Below are 17,395 nucleotides of genomic sequence, written 5' to 3'. Positions count from 1 at the left end.
GCCCCATGAATATAGAGTCATTGAACGCTGGCCACCTCATATTCTGTTTATAAACTGTTGTTTACTCACTGTGTATATTCTGTGTTCTCGACATAACCCATCCTAATATTCCTACTACTGTACATACCATTTTCTTTCCAAATTATACTGAACAAAAATATAAACACAAACATTTTAAAGATTTTACTGAGTTACAGTTCATATAAGGAAATCATTCAATTAAAATGCATTCATTAGGCCCTAATCTATGGATTTCAAATGACTGGGCAGCTAGGCCCATCCACTTGGCAGCCAGTCCCACCCACTGAGGAGCCAGGTCCAGCCAATCAGCATGAGTTTTTCCACACAAAATGGGCTTTATTACAGACAGAAATACTCCTCATCACCCCCCCCCCCCCCCCCCCCCCCTCATACGATCCTGCTGGTGAAGAAACCGGATGGGCTGGGGTGGTTACACGTGGTCTGTGTTTGTGAGGCCGGTTGGACGTACTGCCAAATTCTCTAAAACGATGTCGGAGGCAGCTTATGGTACAAAAATTAACGTAAAATTCCCTGGCAACAACTCTGGTGGACATTCCTGCAGTCTGCATGCCAATGGTGGACATTCCTCAAAACTTGAGACACCTGTGGCATTGTGTTGTACTGTATAACAAAACTGCACATTTTAGAGTGGCCTTTTATTGCTCCCAGCACAAGGTGCACTCGTGTAATGGTCATGCTGTTTAATCAGCTTCTTGATATGCCACACCTGTCAGGTGGATGGAGTCTCCTTGGCAAAGGAGAAATCCTCACTAATAGGGATGTTCACAAATGTGTGCACAAAATTGGAGAGAAATAAGCTTTTTGTGCGTATGGAAAATGTTTGGGATTTTTATTTCAGCTCATGAAAAGTTTCGGAGGGACACTTTGCATGTTGTGTGTATATTTTTGTTCAGTGTATATACTGTCTGTACACCCCACATACAGTGTTTATATTCTGGATTCTGACACATGCTCAATAATATATCGACTCTAGATTATTAATTGGACCCATTCTGTCTCCGGATTTCTTGTTTAGATTTTTTAAAATGATTTGTGTATTGGTATTGTATTTGCGAAACATACACTGTTGGAGCTAGAATCATAAGCATTTCACTGCACCTGCTATAACACCTACAAATCTGTGTACACGACCAATAAACTTTGATTCAGTGTTTTGTATGATGGCAACTTGCCAGTTTCCTAGTCCAGTCCACCACAACTTTTGATAAGTCAAAAGTAAACCTTCCACCAATGCAAACCGCAGGCCTTAGCTGATGTCCTGCGGTCCACTCTGTTTACCAGACGACTAAACATCACACCCACATTATCCCGTTCCCACTAGTGAGTCCCCTATACAAACCCGGTCCTCGCCAAGACAGCCTCGGCTATACAGTCCAGCAGATGAAGAGATGCATTAACTCCACTTAACATACTGGGCGTGGTCTGGTTAGAAAAGTCATATCCTTCATTACATTAGCCACAGTTGGGCACACTTGACAACTCGCGGGACGACATTGACGAGGACGTTGACTGAAATGGTGTAATAAAAAGCCAGGCCTAGACTCAGACCAACATCCAGACCCAGATGTAGAGCTTTCAGATCCAGACCTCCAGGTAGCAGCCCATCCGTTGGGACAGGAAGATATCCTCTGGGCCTACGGTCACCACTGCCTCCCCTGGTACTCCCCGGAGACCCCTCTCCCCGTCCTTACCCTTGCCATCACTATTGATATCACCAACCCTGCCCCCCCCCCCCCCCCCCCCTGCCTGCCACCCCTCCCAACTTCCCTCTTCGCTCAATCCCCTTTGTTCTGCTATTCTTCCTAAAGGCTAGGGGGACAGCACAGGGTGTGGGCTTGGGAGGTTGGGTTCTTTGATGCAGTTCTGGCAGTGCTAGCGTTGTGAGAAAGTGAGGAGACAGACTTGCCGGCGACTTGAAATACAGCTACTGACGTTGTTCATTAACTGACATGAACATGACCCAACAGTCTATGTTCCCCTGAAAGTCTTTCATTCTGATAAACATTCTGATAAGCGAATTTAGAGGCTACAGTAGTCCAAATGGGACTTGAACCCACAACTTTGTGATTGTCAGTCAAACACCTAAGACATGACGTCAAGAGGTCTAAACATCTTCATGGGGTTGTTGATGTTATACTATGAATGTTATATGTTCCATACACCAGATACTTGTGCATCTTGAGACATACTGTAGGAGGAAGTCATTCACTGTAGTTCTGCTCGCTCTCACCCCCCCCCTCCCCCCCCCCTCCCCAGGGGCCTTTGTAGATGACACAGGGGTCTTTGTAATGACACAAAAGGCCCCTAACCAACACATCGCCCAATCAGGAAGACATCTTTCGTAGGCCAAGCTCAATAAATCTGGCCTTGGATGTCCTCTCTGTTTGTGTGTGTCCATGAATTCTTGTGTGCATTTCACACAATATATATATATATATATATACAGTTCCTTGAGACAGGGAAAAAAATCACCTAATATTTTCAAGTATTTTGTGGATACATTTTAGTATAACTTGGCTGATATTGATTGATGGAGTCCCTGCAAAACACCGGGCTAAGACAGTCTTTGGGGGTTTGCCAGCTGAAAGTGTGTGTGTGTGTGTGTGTGTGTGTGTGTGTGTGTGTGTGTGTGTGTGTGTGTGTGTGTGTGTGTGTGTGTGTGTGTACACGTGAAGGAGTGGACAGAGCATGGGGAGCCAGTCTGATGGTTTTGAAGCTGAAGTTCTACATTCTACACTGAGGGTGGAAATCCTAGAAACAGGATACATACCCTCAGAACAGCCTCAACTTGTCAGGGTATGGACTATACAAGGTCTCGAACGCGTTCCACAGGGATGCTGGCCCATGGTGACTCCAGTGCTTACCACAGTTGTGTCAAGTTGGCTGGATGGCCAAAACAATTCTTCTTTAACCTGTCTCCTCCCCTTCATCTACACTGATTGAAGTGGATTCAACGAGTGACATAGATTTTACCTGGTCAGTCTGTGTCGCAAAGCACTATCTGTGAACTAGCTAATTGCTTGAAATGCTTTTCACGACCTCATGAAATTCTGGCTGGTCATGGAACCAGCATCACCCAGGTATACCCATGCTATAGAAAACCTTAAACAAATCATTTTGTTTTCACAAAACTCATTCAGAAATATGTTTGACCCAATGCAGTCATGGGAAAAATGCAGTTCCCTTTCAAAGAGGCACTATGTGTGTCTATGATGTGTGAAGTTCGTGACAAATGTCATTCTGACTTTGTAGATATTGCAAAAAAAAAAAGTAGTTTTTTTCACAAGAAGTATCTTTCATTACGTGTACCGCTTCACTGTGAAGCCAAAGGCACATTTCCACATGCATTGTGTGGACTTCTCCCAGCCAGCCAGCCAGTCGGTCTCTCTCCTGAGTGACCTAGTCATTGTTTTTAAGCTGAAACAACATGGCACCAAGTAGCCCACCATGGCCTGGCCTGCGACACACCCTGATAACAGCATGGGATGTACAGGTAACTGACAAAATAAAGGAAACACTTGAGTAAATGAGGGATACAAACAATATTGAAAACAGGTGCTTCCACACAGGTGTGCTTCTCAGTTAATTAAGCAATTGACATCCAATCATGCTTAGGGTCATGTATAAAAATGCCCAGTTGCCCATTATTTTGGCTACCATGGCTAGAAGAGATCTCAGTGACGTTAAAATAGGGGTCTCAATGGAGCATAGGGGGTTTAATGTGTGTGTGTGCGTGCGTCAGTCACCAGATCTCAATCCAATCGAACACTTATGGTAGATTCTGGAGACAACATTTCCTCTACCACCATCAACAAAAAAAACGAATGATGGGAATTCTCATGGAAGAATGGTGTTGCACACCTCCAATAGAGTACCAGACACTTGTAGAACCTATGCCAAGGCACAATTAAGATGTTCCGGTGGCCCAACGGCCTATTAAGACCCTTTTATGTTGATGTTTCCTCTATATTGGCAGTCACCTTTGACCTCCACCTCAAACAAAGGAAGAGAAGTGCCACCCGACATGGTCTAACAAACCAACGTTCGGACTCCTTCGTCTGGTTGAGGTGATGACACCGCTGCTAGGCGGTGCGCCTCCGGGAGACGCTCCTTTGAACGACAAGTTAGACCGGAACAATTGGAGTGTAATCAATTACTACGCCACGGTGAACGTCTGTGGTGTTTCTATCAAACGAGTGTGTGGACATTCTCTCACCACGGATGGTCTCTGTCCCTGATCCAGACATCCAGTCGTGGCATCAGCCATGTCCGCTTCTCTCTGTGGGCTGTAACTGTTCATTAACCGGTAGCCAGACATAAATGGCTAATTGGAGTGAGCGACGAGGAAGTACAAACTGCAGCTAAAACGGTAACTAACCATGCAGGGAAATTTGGGATGATATCTCCCATCCAAAGCCATGATAAGATGTACACGAGATAGCCTCTGTCTGTATTATACAGGACTTGAGCTTACAGGTTTTATTAACAGTCTCACCGTATGCCAGTCTGTTTCTGCCAGCGCTTTAGCGGGCGTTCAGGCTGACATTTTGTATCTGCCAAAAATGAATCGCACCCATTGTTATGCTATGCTAGTCATACGTTGAAGGATGATAGAGACGACACATTAAGTGATAGCATACCCATCTAGCACAAGCGCACCGCAACAGCAATCACATTTGAACCATTTTACAACCCCCAAAAACCATTTTATAATGGCCTTTCTATGATCACATTTACAACCTGTACGAGCATCATCGAACACCACGGTACTGACTGAAGCGTTCTGAATCAATCATTTTGTCTGTGGACTGTAACTGTGTAGCAGATAAGATAAGGGTTTTAGGAGAAAAGCCAGTTGTGTCACACCACGTCCCCCAGAGAGAGTTCAATGTCTGTTTGATGGCAGCCATTTTCGGATACATTTGCCTCTGGATTTGTTTGCTGAGTTTCCTGGAGTCAGTGGCTGGCAGATGTGACAGAGAGATTGTTTTCCAGTTACTGTTTAGCCAGTCACTACTTTGGCCCAAAGTAGTCAATAAAAAGGAAAATCCCTTATTGGTAATTTAATTGAAGTTTTGAAAAGAAAAGACAAGTATCTTCAGTGGATTAGCTAGTTGTTATCTAGGCTTATCTTCTGTGTCTCTTTTTTTTGGGGTCATTTTTTTGGGGGGGGTCATTTGTGTGTGTGTGTGTGTGTGTGCGTGCATGCAGCCCTTTGTGCGTCTGTGTACGTGCGTGGTTGTGCATGTACCTGTGCTTTTTCATCCCATCCTACCTCCCACTCTAGTGTCCCACACCACCTACTGTATCGTGGCTCTGATCGGGATCTATGGAAATCAGGTGAGTGGTATTTGGCGTCCCAGGCCGGCGGTGCTATAGTGTGCTTTGCTGTGTGGAGATGCCTATCTGGCCTTATTGTATAACAATCGGCACCACTTCTCCCTGCTCAGGTTACTGCCCTAGCTGCAGCCGCACTCACGCAAAAACGCTAGACAGGCAGCCCAGCAAACAGTGGACAACAGGGTGTGTGTGTGTGTGTGTGTGTGTGTGTGTGTGTGTGTGTGTGTGTGTGTGTGTGTGTGTGTGTGTGTGTGTGTCGATACGGTCAGCAGTTGTGCACCACAGCACAATACCTATGAGAGCAAACCACCACAGACCCACAGCGGCATAGTGCATGAAGCACGCAAATGGGACTGAAATACTGGGCAATTTTCCTTCTTTCATTGTAAAACAGTGAAGCCAATCGGTGGTTCACAAAGATCTTGGATACTGAGAGCTATGTTTATCCACAGCTGAAGTGTCAATTTTATCATACCAACCATACACTAAATCCCAGTTCAGGGGAAACGATGTAACCCACCAACTTGTCGACTCTTTCGCTGTGCTAAACTCTCTCTTTATTTTTCTCTCTCTCTTTCTCTCTCTCTCCAAAGTTTAAACAAGTTCTCTGTTAAGTTAGACCCCCCCCCCCCACACACTCTCTCTCTCTCTCTCTCTCTCTCTCTCTCTCTCTCTCTCTCTCTCTCTCTCTCTCTCTCTCTCTCTCTCTCTCTCTCTCTCTCTCTCTCTCTCTCTCTCTCTCTCTCTCTCTCTCTCTCTCTCTCTCTCTCTCTCTCTCTCTCTCTCTCTCTCTCCTGGCAAAGCGCCAGTTTCCTCATCCTTAAAGGAGAACTTATCCTGACCTTTCCAGTTCAGCCCCTCCCCGTCCACCCAGCCCAAAAAAAGAAAACGGCTTTTACATTGCGCATCCCAACGTCCGGGCCGTAGCTCCTTCATAGGCCACCAGTGATAGAGGGAGCGATTAGGCATCTGCTGACAATAAGAGCTTTGAATCAGTCAGTCAGTCAGAGAAGCTGGTCTCTCATTCACATGGGGCTGTAGCCCTGGGTCTCTTTGTCAGGCGTTATAGACATGCAGAGGAGTCAGAGGCCTGTTCAGAAGGCAACATGTTTGGGGCTGTTAATTTGGAAGTGGCCTGTCTGGATTCTGATAGGGGATAGAGGGAGTGGGCTGTGCAGCATTCCATTAAAGCACACTTGATATGACCAGTTGTGTGACAGCCGTACTTTTGACCCGCGATGGACACAGGCGCCTCTATGCTGTTTGAGATCAGGCTTAATAAGTCCTGATTTCCAAAAGGTAAAGGATAAGATGTCAGTTCTATATGTTGTAAAATATGGTGAGTAGTTGACTCAAAGAGAGAGCGAGACAATAATTGAAAAGTTTTCAACAAATGTATTTCTTCAAAAATGAAGGAGAAGCAAGAGAGAGATTTAGTCATTTTTTTCACTTTCAGTTTCACTTACTTAGCTAGCAAATGCAGCTGATTAGTTGAGTTACTCAAACACTCTGCTCAAACAGAGGGATGCTATGTTAGCTAGCTGGCTATGACTAACCAACACAACACTGGAACTCTTCCAAGTCAAGTTAAGCTTTTGCTTTTATTAATTTATTGCCACCTGGGCGTGCCAGTGTAACTGCTTACTGACTATACAAATTAACGTTACTGCATGATTGTAGTAGGTTTAGTAACGCATTAGTTCTATTAGTTATGTTGACTAGGATTTTACTTTAACTAATATGGGGACAATGATGTAGGTTGTGTGTAGCGGTTATGACATGGTTTGGCTTGGAAAGTTTTTTTTGCCTGGTCACATACAGCTGATGTGTTGTTCATTGAAGGGAAAAGGTTCAAACAAAGGGAAAATGTGAGAGGGAAAACGACGTGGCTGCTATGAAAGTGAACTGTGTTTATGCGTGCTCAGGGGTGTATTCAATCCACCGATTCTGTTGAAAGAAGTTTGTTAAACGAAAGCAAACGAAATGGGGATAAAAATACCTGAATTTGTCCAATAGAAACTCTCGTTTGCAACTGTTGGACTAATGATTAGATAAGCTAGATGCAGGCAAGAGTGTGCAAGACGGTATTGAATGTGTCACTGTCTGTCCATGTGTCACGGTCTGTCATCTCAATTTTTTTCTCTCGACCTGTGTGCACCTAAGTTGTAAACTTTCATTCACAGGCTAGGTTGTAGCAACCTCATGATGATTATAGGGAACATTAGAGTATCATGTAGTAGCCTAAACCTATCAATGTTACATTGAACTGGGTAAATGGAATATGAATGATAGTCATCCAACATGCTGTAACAGAAATAAGGCCATGCTCATGAAAAAAATAATTGTCTTCCCTCATCATAAACGGCACTGACCACCACCAATGTTGCCTGGCACCAAACACGACTTCAAAGTGCTGTGATTGTGTTAGTGTAAATGGAAAGAGGAATTCAACAGAGGTATTGTGTCACAATTTTGATTAGGGAACAAAGTACAGTAAAGCCTTTACTCAAAAGTCTTCTGTCCCCATCTAACCCGTGTGTGTGTGTGTGTGTGTGTGTGTGTGTGTGTGTGTGTCCATGCTTTTTATTCCAGGAAAACACCCCTAAATGTAGATGTGACTGCAACTTGTACACAGCTGCGTACGTAACTATAAAAGGGGACGGGAGAAAAGGACTCGCTTCCTTGTTCCCGAGATGGACCCACTGATAGCAACGTCACAATTTTCCCATCAAAAATGAGTTCACGGGCAGAGAAGTCATTTCACACACACAGACGAGAGTAATCATTCCATGATAAAGTCATGCAAAGCAATGTACTTTTCCTGGGTCTTTAATTGCCGGGTCTCGCTCTCCGAACTGTAGCTGCTATCTCACCACCCACACTGTAGTTAACAGGGCTATTTGATCTCAGAGGCCATGTCGATGCTGCCGTCTGAAAATCCTTTCATGTGTACAAATCACATACAAATTTCCCTGTTACGAAATAAATAGGGATGTGACAGTCTATTGTGATGGTGTCTTTTTGCTTGTGTGGGTGCTGGAGGTGGCATTCAATGCAAATAAACGCATTTGGAAGATTGACTGTCGATACTTGTACGGTGAACAAAATTTAGCTCCCTGTTTTTATGTCAACTTCTCGTCTGCTTTTAGTACACACACTGAGTATACGAAACATGAAGAACTTGTCAGGGTACGGACTCTACAAGGTGTCGAAAGTGTTCCACAGGGATGCTGACCCATGTTGACTCCAATGCTTCCCACAGTTGTGGCAAGTTGGCTCGATGTCCTTTTGGGCGGTGGACCATTGTGGATACACACAGGAAACAGTTGAGCATGAAAAACCTCTCCTCCTCCTTCATCTACACTGATTGAAGTCGATGTAACAAGTGACATCAATAAGGGATCATGGCTTTCACCTGGTTAGTCTGTCATGGAAAGAGCGGGTGTTCTTAATGTTTTGTAAACTCAGAATTCTGCATTTCAATACGAAAACAGTCTCTCCCGCTCATCTATTATTATTAAACACAAAACACAAAACCCAAAGACCCTATGGGCCAATGGGGAAACGGGATGATCTTCAGATCCAATGTTAACCTATCAGTTCCATCACTCGCTCAGATTTTTACGTGTCCTTCCATTGGACACCTAGAGGGCTCCCGACCCATGCTCCCCATACAACCTGACAGAGCTTGAGAGAATCGGCAGAGAAGAATATGAGAAGCTCCCCAAATACAGGCGTGGCAAGCTTGTAGCATCATACCCAAGAAGACTCGAGGCTGTAATCACTGCCAAAGGTGCTTCAACAAAGTACTGAATAAAGGGTCTGAATACTTATGTAAATGTGATATTTCCGTTTTTTTTTTTATAAATGTGCAAAAAATGTGAACAACCTGTTTTTGTATTGTCATTATGGGGTATTGTGTGTAGATTGATGAGGGGGGGAGGTATTTAATACATTTTAAAATAAGGCTGTAATGTTACAAAATGTGGTAAAAGTCAATGGGTCTGAATACTTTCATCCTTGGGAAACAGTAGATGAGAAGGGGCACAGAGAAGGAAGAGGAAGGGGAAGGATGAGAAAGCGGGGAAGAGAAGTGGGAGTGATGTAGTGATGGGAGGGGAGCATTACATACATAGTTGGCGAGAAAGAGAGTAAGAGAAAAGGCAAAAGAACAAAAAAAATTGCCAGCAAGAACAATAACAGGAACGAGATTATGTAAAATACTTTCAAGTGCCTTTTCCCTATTGACCTTTCGACCCCTGGGTCCTTTGAGCTGTGAAACACAAAGGTGCCCTCCTCTGAAATGGGTCTTATCTTATCGGTCCCCTACCCACCATCATCATCACCATAATCTCTCCCTTTGGTGGCACTGCCAGCCACTGTTCAATCATGCACGCACACATTCTCACAACCCATGGTTATCAGTACCCGAGAGCTATCAATAGGAACTCGCTCTCAACCACATACAAATCCTAATCTCAAAGCCTTCCACAGTCCCCCAGGGGCCAGCCTAGCACAAACTGAGGGTTATTCGAAAAATGGCTGCAATGGTAGCGTCTATTTCTCACAGCTTTTCTCTATTTCAAACAATGTTCCTTATTGACCGTAAAAGATCGGTAGAGCAAAACGTGGAGATTTATGAAGTAATATCAGTGAAGAATTCTGTTAAATATTTTGTATTTTTGAAATAAAGGTTTAATTTTCTCTAAATCCAATATGGCCAATCCTTCTTCCCACTATCCACTTCAGAGGACGACTTTGATATTCGAACATGGGATCATTATATGGTTTTACTTAAATATTTCCACCCAGTGCTAGGTCACCCTTCTCAGCCCTCCCATTTCCCAATTTTTCTGCTGATTTGGTTATATATGAATTCAACTAATTAGCAAAAAATCTCTGAAGCTGGAGACTCATATCTCCCTCACTAGCTTTAAGCACCAGCTGTCAGAGCAGCTCACAGATCACTGCACCTGTACATAACCCTTCTATCTACCTACCTCATCCCCATACAGTATTTATTTATTTATCTTGCTCCTTTGCACCCCAGTATCTCTACTTGCACATTCATCTTCTGCACATCTACCATTCCAGTGTTTAATTGCTATATTGTAATTACTTCGCCACCATGGCCTATTTTTTGCCTTAACTCCCTTATCTTACCTCATTTGCACTCACTGTATATATACTTTTTGTTTCCTTTTGTTCTACTGTATTATTGACTATGCTTTGTTTATTCATGTGTAACACACATGTGTAACTCTGTGTTGTTGTATGTGTCGAATTGCTACGCTGTATCTTGGCCAGGTCACAGTTGCAAATGAGAACTTGTTCTCAACTAGCCTACCTGATTAAATAGAGGTGAAATAAAATAAAATTAGCATAATGCTTCAATTGAACAACAGATTCTGCTAACTTCCCTTGTGATATTTACCCTTTAACTATAGTGCAGTTCACCTCAGAGGCCGGACTGTCTCTTCTACCTGTGTTATATTAACAGGATTAAAAATCAGTTTTGCATATGTACCATGACCTCTTCTCATCACGATCACTGTGTGTACTCTTCATAGAAGTTGGCAAGGTGATAAGGCATCGCCTTACCACACCACCAAATCACCACTTCCTCATCACCCTTAAATTACCCCGTTTAAAATGTTTTAATTTGAAATGTAACCTTTATTTAACTAGGCAAGTCCGTTAAGAACAGATTCTTATGTACAATGACGGCCTACTCCGGCCAAACCCGGACGATGCTGGGCCAATCGGGCGCCGCCCTATGGGACTCCCGATCACATCTGGTTGTGATACAGCCTGGATTCGAAACAGGGTGCCTGTAGTGACGCCTCAAGTACTGAGACGCAGTGCCTTAGACCGCTGCGCCACTCGGGAAGCCCTTAGGCTGGGTGGACACGCCAAACCAAAGCTTCTCACTGTTTGGGGCACTTTTCAAAAGCACAGCTCTTCCAGCAAAACCCTTCAAATCTACTACCAGTGGAACTACCATTGGAATAACATACAGTATGTTTTTAACTTGTAACAAGCAAGTCAGCACATGCCGTTTGTGGAATACTTTTGATTCACTTTTCAATATTATGTTATATTATTCGATAAATAATTTAGTAAATTTAAGATTACGGATGTAAAGCGTTGCCCTGAGCTCTCTCTCTCTCAGCCTGAAGTCTTACTCCTGTAGCCTACACGTTATACATAGGGGCAATAAAGTATTTAGTCAGCCACCAATTGTGCAAGTTATCCCACTTAAAAAGATGAGAGAGGCCTGTAATTTTCATTATAGGTACACTTCAACTATGACAGACAAAATGAGAAGAAAAAAATCCAGAAAATCACATTGTAGGATTTTTTATGAATTTATTTGCAAATTATGGTGGAAAATAAGTATTTGGTCAATAACAAAAGTTTATCTCAATACTTTGTTATATACCCTTTGTTGGCAATGACAGAGGTCAAACGTTTTCTGTAAGTCTTCACAAGGTTTTCACACACTGTTGCTGGTATTTTGGCCCATTCCTCCATGCAGATCTCCTCTAGAGCAATGATGTTTTGGAGCTGCTGCTGGGCAACACGGACTTTCAACTTCCTCCAAAGATTTTCTATGGGTTTGAGATCTGGAGACTGGCTAGGCCACTCCAGGACCTTGAAATGCTTCTTACGAAGCCACTCCTTCGTTGCCCGGGCGGTGTTTTTGGGATCATTGTCATGCTGAAAGACCCAGCCACGTTTCATCTTCCATGCCCTTCCTGATGGTAGGCTTTGTTACTTTGGTCCCAGCTCTCCTGCCTGGTGCAGGTCTACAATTTTGTTTCTGGTGTCCTTTGACAGCTCTTTGGTCTTGGCCATAGTGGAGTTTGGAGTGTGACTGTTTGAGGTTGTGGACAGGTGTCTTTTATACTGATAACAAGTTCAGACAGGTGCCATTAATACAGGTAACGAGTGGAGGACAGAGGAGCCTCTTAAAGAAGACGTTACAGGTCTGTGAGAGACAGAAATCTTGCTTGTTTGTAGGTGACCAAATACTTATTTTCCACCATAATTTGCAAATAAATTCATTAAAAATCCTACAATGTGATTTTCTAGATTTTTTTTTCTAATTTTGTCTGTCATAGTTGAAGTGTACCCATGATGAAAATTACAGGCCTATCATCTTTTTAAGTGGGAGAACTTGCACAATTGGTGGCTGAGTAAATACTTTTTTGCCCCACTGTATATGAGGACCCACATCCAAAACAGCATGATCATGTCAGGATACAAGCACAGCCCTCTCAAGTACTCACTCACACACACACACACACACACACACACACACACAAACACAGTCCTCATTCAATTCCTGACCCCTTTGTGTGGGACTCACACACCTTCACATGCCATTCTCACTCACCCTCTCCAGAAAGATCAGTTGGAGAGCGGTGGACCTAGTTTATAGTCAAATAGTGATAGGATAGGCACAGGTTAAATGGCTAATGGGCTCCAGCAACTACAGTGCCTTGCAAAAGTATTCCTTGGATTTCTTCACAATGTATTGTTACAACGTGGGATTAATTGAATTGTCGTTTTTTTGTCAACAATCTACACAAAATACTCTGTCAAAGTGGAAGAAAAATTATATATATTTTTAAAGATTCATAGAAATTCAAAAACAAAAATATTGTCATTGCATAAGTATTCAACTCCCCAAGTCAATACATGTTTAAAAACACCTTTTGCATCGATTACAGCTATGAGTTTTGGGTAAGTCTATAAAAGAGCTATGCACACCTGGATTGTGCAATATTTCCCCATTATGATTTTCAAAATTCTTCAAGCCCTGTCAAGATGTTGGGGGTCATGGCAAGACAAGTTCAAGTTCAAGTCTTGCCATAGATTTTCAAGCAGATTTAGGTCTAAACTATACTTGGCCATTCACTCACTGTCTTATTGGTAAGCAAGTTTTCCTCCAGGATTTTGCCTGTTCTTAGCTCCATCCTGTTTCTTTTTATCCTGGAAAAAATCCCCAGTATTTGCTGATGTCAAGTATACCCATACCATGATGCAGCCACCACCAAGCTTGAAAATAAGGAGGTAGTTACTCTGTGATGTGTTGTGTTGGATTTCCCCCAAAAAATAAGGCTTTACATTCAGGCTCAAAAAGTATTATTTTGCTGTGTTTTTTGTTGTTGTTGCAGTATTAATTTAGTGCCTTGTTGCATGTTTTGGAATATTTGTATTCTGTATGTTTGTATTCTTCTTTTCACTCTGTCATTTAGGTCATTATTATTATTATTGTGGGGTCACTACAATGTTGTTGATCCATCCTCAATTTTCTCCCATCGCAGCAATTGAACCTTGTAGCTGTTTTTTAAAATGATTTTTCTTTATTACGGATGTCCTCAATGGTAACATCCCTGAGCAGTTTTATTCCGGTCCTGCAGCTCAGTTCAGAAGAATAACTATCTTTGAAGTGTCTGGGTGGTTTAATGTATACATAATCCACAGCATAATTATTAACTTGACCATACTTAGAGATATTTAAGGTCAGATTTGTTATTGTTACCCATCCACCAATCACTGCCCTTCATTATGAGGCTTTCGAAACGATCCCTGGTCTTTGTAGTTGAATTAAAAATATACATATATATTTCACCTTTATTTAACCAGGTAGGCCAGTTGAGAACAAGTTCTCATTTACAACTGAAACCTGGCCAAGATAAAGCAAAGCAGTGTGACAAAAAAAAAACACAGAGTTACACATGGAATAAACAAACGTACAGTCAATAACACAATAGAAAAACTATATACAGTGTGTGCAAATAAAGTAAGGAGGTAAGGCAATAAATAGGCCATAGTAGCGAAGTAATTACAATTTAGCAAATTAAAACTGAAGTGATAGATGTGCAGATGATGATGTGCAAGTAGAAATACTGGTGTGCAAAAGAGCAAGTAAATAAAAACAATATGGGGATGAGGTAGGTAGTTGGGTGGGCTATTTACAGATGGGTGCTTGAAATTCAATACTTACAGATGTATGTATGGGGAACAGAGGAAGGGTCAGTCATTCAAAAATCATGTCAACCCCTATTATTCCACACTTAGTGAGTCCATGTAACTTATTATGTGATTTTGTAGAGCAACATTTGATTCCTGACCTAATTTAGGGTTGCCTAAACAAAGTGGTTGAATACTTATGCAACAACTATATTCTAATATGATTATTTTGTAGTACTTTGTGTAGATTCTTGACCATTTTTTGTAAACAATTATAACAATTTAAATCCCGCTTTGAAACCCAATAAAACGTGAAGAAATACAAGGGGTCTGACAACTTTTGCAAGCACTGTTTGTGCAAAGCATGTTTAATGTTGTGTTTGTGTATATTGTGCCCTATTCCTTGCGAATTAAGTTTCTGTTGATATTGTTGGTGTTTGTATGAATATGACGTTCTACTATTACAGATGGGTCTGTAGTACCTAATCTAGTAGCTGGTAATACGCTTGTTGTGTAGCCTATTGTATATGTTGAGTTCATTAAAATACCCTTTAACAAAAGACATATGAATAAATATCAAATAGCCTAAAGAGAACAATAAGAATCACACCCATATTATGCCTAAATATAAAATACTGAATCCCAGAGTGGCATTTTTGCATTTACTGTATGAAATAATTGTCAAAAAATGTGAGGGTATTGGAGAGAGGTTAACACATTCTCTCACATCCAACTGAATGCAGACAATCCTGGGCCCCCATGCGAATAAATAGCTTAATATTGTTGAAACGTAAAGGTCAATGTATTAATTACTTAGTGACATGAATTGATTACAGTCCTAATTCCAACAAGACCGTATTCATTGCACAATGGAAGCACTGTCATAAACGGAATACATTCTGTAACCTTTCAAATTGAATGGATTTGACAGAGAAAAAAAAATCGAAAAATAAGATGTTCCATTATTATTATTATTCAATGACTTTACAAACTCATGTTTACAGACTCTTTATACAGACTGATAGTGATAGGCCTAAGTCTTACATGCTGCAGCCGCTTGCTGGCAAAAGAACAGAACAGGTGCAATGTTCAGCATCGTCATTTATTACACAATATTGTGGCTTTTCTATAGAAACAACAAGACCGTAAAACCTCTCCAAGTTGTGTTTATGTTGTCAAATATAAATCAATCACTTACTTTGAGAAACAGATATAGGACGACAGACGTCCTGAGAAGAACACCGAAGCAGAACATTCGGCTCATGGCGCCAAGCATCTGGGAGAAACTTCACAAGCGTTTCTTGCTGGTGTGCGCTTGCAATTCCAAACGTTACTTTTTTTTCTCGAAAACTATCTCCTCGACTTTTGATTTTATAGACGCGTACAGTTTAGCCTTGTCGCTGGTGTGGTCTTGTAAACTGTTGCGTTGGCTCGGGTCGCCAAATGAGTGGTGGTGTTTATAGGAAGAAGTTACTTTTCTGTGTCCCCTTTTGCGGGGTGGAGCGGTGGCCTCTGGTGTCACTTTCAGAAGTTATAGCTCTGTGCATGCCTGTACAGTCAGCTTGGCTATGCGCCTCCTCCTCTCCTTCACTTTCTGGCAATGGTCTCTGTGGTCATTTAATCAATGCTGTTGCTAAAGTTACCGGGTCCTCTTCCTCCGCGAGGACTTCGGGGAGGAAGTCTTTTCATTCCGAAATGTAGCCATCCCACATTCTTGCCATAACTCCGCGAAACAGTGTTAGGGGTTCCTCAACAATTCCAAGCACAGCCAAGGCAAATGTTTATGGAAACTAAAATCACAGCTTTCGGTAAGTATGTTCTAAAACATGTGTACATGACCAATAACATTTGATTTGAAGTCTTATCTCCACACCTAAATCATTTTAATATTATTTATATTGTGTGTATTGATACTGGTTGTTTACAATGGGCCTATGTCCCTTATTTGCATACACCAGACCTGAGTCATATACCAAATATATTGAAATGGCTTGATTTTGTTGGTCCGGTATTTGAAGGAAAACATGGAGTAGTCCCAAAAGTGCAATCCCTTAAATCAAGTGTAGCTTAAATGCTAGACCCAATCCACAAGATACATACGTGTTTTTCATACAGTAAATTCGAGAAGTATTCAGACCCCTTGACCTTTTCCACATTGTTACTTTACAGCCTTATTCTAAATTGATTAAATACATTTTAAAAATCCTCATCAATCTACACACAATATCCCATAATGACAAACTGAAACAAGTTTTGTAGAAATCTCAGCTAATTTATCAAATAAAAAAAAAATCTTATTTGCATAAGTTTTCCGACTCTTTGCTATGAGACTTGAAATTTAGCTCAGGTTCATCCTGTTTCCATTGATCATCCTTGATGTTTCTACAACTTGACTGGAGACCACCTGTGGTAAATTCAATTGATTGGACATGATTTGGAAAGGCACACACCTGTCTATATAAGGTCCTACAGTTGACAGTGCACGTCAGAGCAAAAAACAAGCCATGAGATCGAAGAAATTGTCCGTAGAGCTCCGAGACAGGATTGTGTCGAAGTACAGATCTGGGGAAGGGTGACAATAAATGTCTGCAGCATTGAAGATCTCCAAGACCATAATGGCCTCCATCATTCTTGAATGGACGAAGTTTGGAACCCCCAAAAGTCTTCATAGAGCTGGCCACCTGGCCAAACTGAGGAATCAGGGGAGAAGGGCCTTGGTCAGAGAGGTGACCAAGAACCCGATGGTCAATCTGACAGAGCCTCAGAGTTCCTCTGTGAAGATGGGAGAACCTTCCAGAAAGACAACCATCTCTGCAGCACTGCACCAAGCAGGCCTTTATGGTATTGGCCAGATGGAAGCCACTCCTCAGTAAAAAGCACATGACAGCCCGCTTGGAGTTTGTCAAAAGGCACCTAAAGGACTCTCAGACCATGAGAAACAAGATTGGACTCTTTGGCCTGAATGCTAAGCGTCACATCTGGAAGAAACCTGGCACTGTCCCTACGGTGAAGAATGGTGGGATGTTTTTCA

At 42.1% G+C, this 17,395-nt stretch overlaps 1 protein-coding gene across 4 annotated transcripts in view; it reads right to left on the bottom strand.

Moving 5' to 3' along the window:
* Positions 1 to 15,866, bottom strand: part of LOC139369511 (protein tyrosine phosphatase receptor type Ja) — a 66,711-nt gene extending 50,845 nt beyond the window's left edge. For all 4 annotated transcript variants that reach the window (XM_071108757.1, XM_071108763.1, XM_071108777.1 and 1 more), the window contains exon 1: positions 15,563 to 15,866. In XM_071108757.1, the coding sequence (XP_070964858.1) occupies positions 15,563 to 15,640 (78 nt within the window). In that variant the 5' untranslated portion in view covers positions 15,641 to 15,866. The remainder of the gene's footprint in view (positions 1 to 15,562) is intronic.
* Positions 15,867 to 17,395: the final 1,529 nt, after the last annotated feature.

This window comes from Oncorhynchus clarkii, chromosome 2 (genome assembly GCF_045791955.1).
Source record: "Oncorhynchus clarkii lewisi isolate Uvic-CL-2024 chromosome 2, UVic_Ocla_1.0, whole genome shotgun sequence".
In the NCBI taxonomy this organism is placed as follows: Eukaryota; Metazoa; Chordata; class Actinopteri; order Salmoniformes; family Salmonidae; genus Oncorhynchus; species Oncorhynchus clarkii.
The sequence above is the reverse complement of the archived record's forward strand: the minus strand, read 5'-3'. Positions and strand labels throughout refer to the sequence as shown.